The 8,315-nt window shown below is 40.3% G+C and overlaps 1 protein-coding gene across 2 annotated transcripts in view; it reads left to right on the forward strand.

Annotated features, from left to right (window-relative positions):
* Sqor (sulfide quinone oxidoreductase) overlaps positions 1-4,666 on the forward strand; it is a 49,867-nt gene extending 45,201 nt beyond the window's left edge. For both annotated transcript variants that reach the window (XM_008849291.3, XM_017802286.2), the window contains exons 8-10: positions 1,216-1,283; positions 1,583-1,761; positions 4,380-4,666. In XM_008849291.3, the coding sequence (XP_008847513.1) occupies positions 1,216-1,283; positions 1,583-1,761; positions 4,380-4,437 (305 nt within the window). In that variant the 3' untranslated portion in view covers positions 4,438-4,666. The remainder of the gene's footprint in view (positions 1-1,215; positions 1,284-1,582; positions 1,762-4,379) is intronic.
* The last annotated feature ends 3,649 nt before the right edge of the window (positions 4,667-8,315 follow it).

Here is an 8,315-nt window from a genome sequence, read left to right on the forward strand (position 1 = left end):
ACTTGGGTTGGTCTTAACCCATTTTATCAAAACATTCTGGCAGTGAATGCTTGTCTTTGTTATTTCACACATGTCTACTTGCTTGTGTCTTCAGTGTCAACAACAAGGGTTCCAACTTCCCCCAAGGAGCGCTGCTCTCTCACTGGCTTCCCCAGCCCTGTGACTGCTTCCAGGCCCCACCGCTCTGCTGTGATAGGCGGATTCTCTCCTTTGCCACTGAACTTGGCAGCCTGTGGCAGAGACCCCAGTCTTCCCAGTACAAGATACATATTTTTTGCTTTCAATGACAATCAAAATTTTCCCCAAGGGAAGCAAAACCTTTCCCATAGTGAAGATGACCATTTAATAGTTTGAAGCAGTTGTTGAATTCTCATTTTCTTTGGACTCTTCATTCTAGAACAAACAAATTCATTGCGTTTTGATTTGGGTGCTAATAAACTATAATTTGCAGGCCTGTGGCCCACTTTTGAGTAGCTAGCTAAGAATGGTTTCTGAGGTAAACATTTGTTCAATTTGGTGGTGGGAATACTGATTATTTTACTCATTAAAAAATTATATTATTCTACTAATGAGAACTAATAGACTTATATTACAAAAATTACTATACTTTGATTTTGTCAATAAGGTTTTTTATGGAAATGTGTTTTTTCTTTCCAATCTTGCCATTGCAAAACAAAAACAAATATGTATATATGTGTATGCATATATAAAACATATAAAGATCTCTCTCTCTCTCTCTCTCTCTCTCTCTCTCTGTCTCTCTCTCTCTCTCCCTCTCTGGTCCAGCTGTAGCCAGGCAATACCATAGAGGAGAAAGCCTAGTATTTGTCTAATTGGATATGCCTGGGGCCACCAATCTAGACTGTCTGTGAACAGGGACACAAGGATACCATGGACTCAAGACCATAGGACATGGCACACAGACCAAGCTGATAGTCACAAACCTCCAAGAGCATGGGGAGTGGGATTGGTGTAGGACCACTCTTTCAGTCCTCTCAGAGAGAGCTGGCTCCTTAATTTCAAACTAACAGAGACAGCTGTGTTGTCTGATGCACTGAAGGAGAGCTTCTGGTAGGCAGAACTTCAAGTAGTAAGAAGATCTAGAGGCCTGGGGAATGGGCACTTCAAAACTTGTTTACATTAAAGTCATTTGAAAGTTCGTTTTCATGGACAATCTGATGCCTGTATTCATTTGACCTTTCCATTCTCTTATAGCTGCCCAGTCAGCAATACTTGATAGAACAATTTCTCTGATTATGAAGAATCAAACGCCCGTGAAGAAGGTTAGTTTAGTATGTCTGTAACAACATTAGTATGTCTCAAATTGCCATCTTCCCTTCTGTGTGAAGTAGTGTTCTTCCATAATTCTGTAATTTTTCTAATGAGTTTCTTGCATAAGCGGAATTTAATTTTTGCCTTTCATATTATTTTTCCATTACATAATTTACATTTTTCACAGTATTAAAATTGCAACACACACAAAGAAAAAAAATTACAGCCACTCTGAGAAAATAATAAATTATAGAGTTTCTAGTTTATACCACAACCAAAAGTACTTTCTTGCTCTTTCTACCAATTTCAGTATGATGGCTACACTTCTTGTCCACTGGTGACTGGCTATAACCGTGTGATTCTTGCGGAATTTGACTACAGAGCTCAGCCCCTGGAGACTTTCCCCTTTGATCAGAGTAAAGAACGACTTTCAATGTATCTTATGAAAGCCGACATGATGCCTTTCCTATACTGGAATATAATGTTAAGGTGGGTTCCTCATCTGATCTTTAGGCGGAGGACATCCCTTTGGTATACTGCACCAACTTGTGCAAGGGGGCTGTTTCAAAGGGGCCTTCCACTCAGTGCAGGGCTTGCTGGTGGGCTCTACTCTGCTGTGCCATTTCTCAAAATTAATGACAGTAGCCTCTGAAGGATTCCCAAGCCTCAGTCACTCTCAGGAAAGAGGGATGTCCTGGGGGAGGGAAGGGGTTTGCAGCAATCTCTCTTTTGTGGGACTGGAGACTCTTCATTATTGGCAGTAGTGAAATCTTCTACCTTGCGTGCTCTAGCCTCTAGTTTTTACTTCAGCTTTTATTTTTTGATAGTGTCATACATGAGGACTGTATATCATTCCCACCCTCCCCTCCAGCTCCTGCAAAGTTCCCCCAACTTCCTCTCAGTATCCTGACCTCTTCTTTAATTATTATTACATGATTATCTATCTATCTATCTATCTATCTATCTATCTATCTATCTATCTATCATCTATCTATCTATCTATCTATCTATCTATCTATCTATCTATCATCTTCTATCATCTATCTATCATCTATCTATCATCTATCTATGCCTACCTATCTATCTATCATCTATCTATCTATCTATCATCTGCCTACCTATCTATCATCTATCTGTCTATATCTATCTATCTATCTATCTATCTATCTATCTATCTATCTATCTATCTATCTATCTATCTATCTATCTATCTATCTATCTATCTATCTATCTATCTATCTATCTATCTATCTATCTATCTATCTATCTATCTATCTATCTATCTATCTATCTATCTATCTATCTATCTATCTATCTATCTATCTATCTATCTATCTATCTATCTATCTATCTATCTATCTATCATCTATCTGTCTATATCTATCTATATCTATATCTATATCTATATCTATATCTATATCTATATCATCATCATCTATATCCATATCTCAACCTACTGAGTCCATTTAGTGGTGCTGGTATGTACATGTGTTTCAGGCTGACCACTTGGAATCAAATAATTTATCAGGGAGTTCGTCCCTGGAGAAAACTGGTTCTTCCTCTCTTAGCAGCCATTGATTATATATAGCTCTTCACCTAAGAGTGGGGCCTTGTGAAATTTCCTTCATCTATGTTGGCATGTCAGCTAGTGTTGTCATTATGCAGGTCTTATTTTGGCAACCATATTGGTGGTGAGATGTTATGGGTACAGCCTCTTTGTCCTGTCCAGAAGACACTACCTAGCAGCAGGCATCGTGGCTCTCTGGCTCTTACAATCTTTCCACTTCCTATTTTATGATGTTCCCTGAGCCTTAGGTGTGAGGGTTGCATTTTAGATGTATCAATTGGGGTTGGGTACCCAATGGTCACTAATTCTTTGCATTTTGATAAGTTGTGGCTCTCTGCCAATCATCTGTATCTGTTGTGAAAAGAAGCTTCTTTGAGGAGGGGGGAGTGCTACACTTATTTGTGGGTTTAAGGGTAAGTATTTAGAATATAGTTATAAATTATATTGGTTAGGTTATTGGCAGGAGTAGATTCTCCTATAGATCTATGATATCTGCAGCCACAGATAGTTGGTTAGGCTTATAGTACTAGGCATGAATTCCCTCCTATTGAGTGGCCCTGAAGTCCAATTAGACAAGTTGTTGGTTTCCCTCAGGATAAAAGTGTCACTACTGTACCATTAGGGCTATCTTGCTGTCCAGGCTTCTATTGCTGCTGGATAAATTAGATAAATGATGGTGATGATGATGATGATGATGATGATATAGAAAATCCTTTTCACATGACAAGTACTTTCTCATCTGCTACCTTACCTTTTATTTTTGTTGTGTTTGGGAAAAATTAAAGTAATTAAGAAAGCATAGACTTTAGATTTTGACCTATGTTTGTTATGTTTTTATCATTCAATAGTTGTGCAAGTTGATTAAGCTAGTTTCTTATCTGAAAAACGAAAATAGCATTAAGGAGATGGTGTATGAAGAGACAGAGATAATGGTAGGCAGTCATGAAGTATACTAGCACAGATAAATGATTTGTCATCCTCTCTTACAAAAATGGTATCTTTCGACTTTTCCAGACACACAGGAGACTGGTAAGTCGGGACATCTATACCAGTGATCCTCAACTAAGGATGAATTTGGGGACATTTGACAGTATTTGGAGACACAACTGGAAGAATGCTATTGACATCTAGTGAGCTGAGGCCTGGAAACTGCTAGATATCATGCAGTACACGGGGCAGCTCTCATAATAAGCAATCGCTGGATCTAAAATGACAATCATACTGAGGCTGAGAAACTTCTCTCCTTTAAAGTCATAAGCAAGAAAAAGCAAAGCAAAGTGAAGGGCAGTTTGCATGTAGCAATGACTTCCTCAGGGCTTGCTGAATTGAGTCAGCATGTCAGGGTTTGTGCAGCAAGCCACGTCAAAGCTAGGACCCAAAGCAGGTCTAGCCAGGGGAATCTTACTACCTCAGTGGACAAATCTTGCTTTATATGCCACTAGACATCCTATGTGAGCATCCTGGATTCCTTTCCAAAAAGGTATTGTCTGATGTCATCCCCCTCTTACATCTCACATAACTTCTGTGTTATTTCTTACAGAGGCTACTGGGGAGGTCCAGCCTTTCTGCGGAAGCTGTTTCATCTGGGCATGAGTTAAGAAGGGTGCAGTGCTTGTTCTCCTCAGGTGGTTTCCGGACCAAAATCGCAGTTACTGATTGAAGGACTGAGAACCTCACCGCGAAAGGAGTTTCTTATTGGATATGGTGACATTTCAGTACCTCTGAATAGCCACCATATGGATAGCCCAGAATGGGCTTGATTCTTTGGAAATATTCACATGAAATTATAGACTTTTATTTTCTAAATAAAATTTTATCATTGATTAAGTTCTGTAAGAAAATTCCATCTTGACTAGTTTGGGAGCAAGGACTGGTGCTGATGGGGAAGCTCACTTGTCTGCCATAAATGTTCAACTTTAGGTGCCATAACTTTACAGAGACTGTAGAAATGATTCTAGGGATGATGCTATTCCAGGCAGTGTATGTCAGCCCTCTACACTGCTGCTTTAAATTCCTGCTTCAGGACCCAGCATGAAGGTCCAAGAGTCCAACTACCTCCTTTTGGGCCCCTCTATCCTGTTTGTGCTGACTCTGTGCTTTCTCTAGCTCATGACCAGCACTATGGGGCACTAGTGCCTGTCACTTTGTGGGGATATAGGACTCTTCTGATGGTCAGTTTTGGCTCTGGAAGTCCCCATCAGCTCGGCTAAAGTTGAGGGTTTTCTACCATTTTTTCCTTCTCTCTCTCCTTCATCAGGAGATGCCTTCTACCTGCATCGTAGTTTGAAGGCCAGCCCTACCTTCTCCTCTCTCTTCTCCTTTATCCTTCAAGGTATTTTTCCTACTTAATCTCTTGTTAATCCAACTCTCTCATGAAACCTCAAGTTTCTCAGAGAAATTATGCATTGTGATGTTGGGGATGAAGAAGCCCAGTGGGTATGGCAAACTGATTGAATTCAGCCCCAGTTTTGGCCAACTGAGTTTTGAATGAGCTCTCACTGGCAACAGTTCCAATTTACTTGAAGTTCAACAGTCTTTTCAAAATAATTTTCTCCCAATCAGTTGATTGTAGACATTTTTAAATTTCAGTTTTAGTCAGTCTAGTAGTTCAAAGGCATGCACGTATATTTACAAATGCCTTAGATTTTTATAACACCTTTTAATTCAAACCCTTTTATGCATTGCTAAGTCTCTCAGCATTCCTGAAGTTCTCCTTATGACTTTAGAAATGCTGTTTCGATATTTACTCATTTAAGAAATATTTACTGAGCACTTACTACTTGCTAAACATCATTTTCAACTCAGGAGATTCAGTGATAAGCCAGACAGATAAAGTCTCAACCCTGATATTTGGGTCTCTTTTGTAGTTTCTCTTTTCTTGGGACACCAGGGAGTTGACTGGGTCCCTTGTTTGATCTATGAAGAGAGTTTGTTCAGTGGCACATACTCTGGGGGAGAGCTGGACACCACCCTAGCAGCAGGCCCTAATCTGATTGTGGAAGACTTTTCCCAGAGTGACCACAGGTTAGCCACATTCCTATTTAACACCTGCTGTCCTGGATCAAGTATCAGCAACTTCCCTTTTCACTCTCCAAGATGTTGCCATTAGGACAGTAGCTCTGGAGTACTCTGGTGGTGTCATTTCCTCATCCTACTCCAAGTTGTGCTATCAGCCCTACTCAGAAAGGGCTGGCTACTTCCTTTGCCATCATGTAGTACTCATGAAACTAGCAGGAGAGGAGTCATCCCTCCAAGTTATCTGGGTCAGAGACAAAACCCTGTCCCCTACAACCCTCCTGCTTACTCTCACAGGATTGCGAGTTCACCTAAGATGATCCTCCTCTGCAGGGTCCAGGGAGACACGGGAATAATCCAGAAAGGATTGTCTCCCTGGTTGTAGAAAGGTTGGTTTCTGCAATCTCAGAGACTAGGCCATGATTCCTGGGACTGGCTGAGGCTCTCAGTGGAATAAATTTGAAATCCATTGCAGAGTTAACACAGACCTCTTGGGTCTGCCTATGATAATGCATTCTGAATAAAACCTTCAAGCATCAGGCAATTGCTCCAGAGAGTATATTATGCAGAGTAATTCATTGACACTGCTGGAGGAGCTGTTACCCTGCTGGTCAGGGCACTGGTCTCTAACATTCAGTTCTGAGTTGGAGAAGATAAAAATGGTGCTCAATTTGGGAAAAGCTTAGCTTTTGAAGCCTTTTCACCTTATCCATAAGTGTGGGGTTGGTAAGAGGGACGCCTTCCTTGGGACTGCCTTTAAGCCAGAAGCAGGCCACAGAAAGGGGAGGGATGCTTGCCTTGGGTGTTGGGGTTTCTCCCAGGGTGGTGCCTTTGGGTGGGGCTGAGATGCAGGTTCTGTAGGTAGAGGGGTCCAGCCTCGGACATATGCTCTCATGGTCTGGAAGTGAAATGCTGGGCCTGCTCAACTGGGGAATCCCCTTAAGTTAATTCCTTATGTGGTCAGGACTTCTTCCTGCTTTGGTGTCAGCCCTGGGAATGTTGTGCATGTGCAGTAATAGAGCTGATCACTGGGATACTGGGATCAGGGATCACTGGGATGTAGGGAGGGAAGCTAGACTTAGCTCAGTGAGGGAGGTACAAGGTTTGAGATTTAATAGACTGTTTTGTTTATTTTTTGTATTAGCATTTGAATGCCTTAGATGTTTAAATTTTCTAGAAAATGTAAAGAACAGAGATAAAAGCAATTGATCATTACATCCTACATCTAATAATAATTAAGAACAGGCTGGTGTTTCTCTTTCAACTTAATGACATATAAAATTCTTGGAAAAAATGAGATCATGTTGTAAGTAGTGTTTTGTGACCTACTAATCTGCACTGAAGACTACAGGCTGGTTATAGAGAGCATGAGATGAGGAAAGTCGTTCAAGAAGCAAAAGACACATGCGCAGCTTAGAAAACTACTAATTAATGAATCAAAAGAAAATTTGTCATGTGCCTTGAAGGCCATGGGTACAGGGCTGACACTGGGCATGTTTTCTCAAGCAATTCTTACAACTCCTGTGAATGAAATTATTAAAGGTAAGGATTATTATTATCTTTGAGAAAGATGGCTTTTGTAATGCATTATTTAAACCTAGTTTTTCTGGGAGAAGGCAAGATAGCCCAGTTTCTGAAGGCACTCCCTGCCAATCTAAACCACTTGAATTTGATCTCTGGGACCCGCATGGTTGAAGGAGAGAACCTCCACAATAGAAAATGTAAAAAATAATTAAAAAGTAAAATACAAGTACATCTGATTAAAAACATTTTTGGTAACTCTGGTTTGATTAATTAATTAATTAATTAATTAATTTTTGTAATACTGGGAATTGAACCCAGGATCTCGTGAATGTTAGGCAAGCACTCTATTTCTGAGTGACATTTTCAGATCTCAGGTCTAATTTTTAAAACACAGATTTCTCTTCATTCGGGACAGTCTTATTTTGATCACCTCAGGGATAATCAAAGAAAAAGGAAGAAACAAGAGAAATTGTTTGGATAAGATGAAGCTTTCTGATTTGATTAATAAAAACTAGATATTCTTGTTTGGTTAAATGTTAAGAAGCTAAGGAAATTGCTTGTCTACATACTAGAAGAAACAAGGTCAATGCCTGGCATTACATAGTTAGAAAGTCACCATGAGGCTGAGAACAAAACTGGATGGAGAGGCAATTTTCTACCCCAATATTGGTTCTTAAAAACTGGTGTATAACGTGCTTTCCACATCTGCATGCAGGACACTGTGACTGCATCTCCAGAGGCTGCAGCAGGGACTCTGAAGCTGTGCTATTCCAGGCTAGGTTTGGGTCTAGAGGAATGGAACAGGCTTTAGAGTTACAGACATGTATTTGAATCCTGGGCCTCTACTGACTGCAGCCTGGTAGTCCAACTCAAGCATCTTAACCATCATTTTCTCATCTATACAATGGGTCATCATATCTTCTTTACAAGGTTGGTA

The sequence above is a fragment of the Nannospalax galili genome, unplaced genomic scaffold (assembly GCF_000622305.1).
Source record: "Nannospalax galili isolate Female #2095 unplaced genomic scaffold, S.galili_v1.0 scaffold891, whole genome shotgun sequence".
In the NCBI taxonomy this organism is placed as follows: Eukaryota; Metazoa; Chordata; class Mammalia; order Rodentia; family Spalacidae; genus Nannospalax; species Nannospalax galili.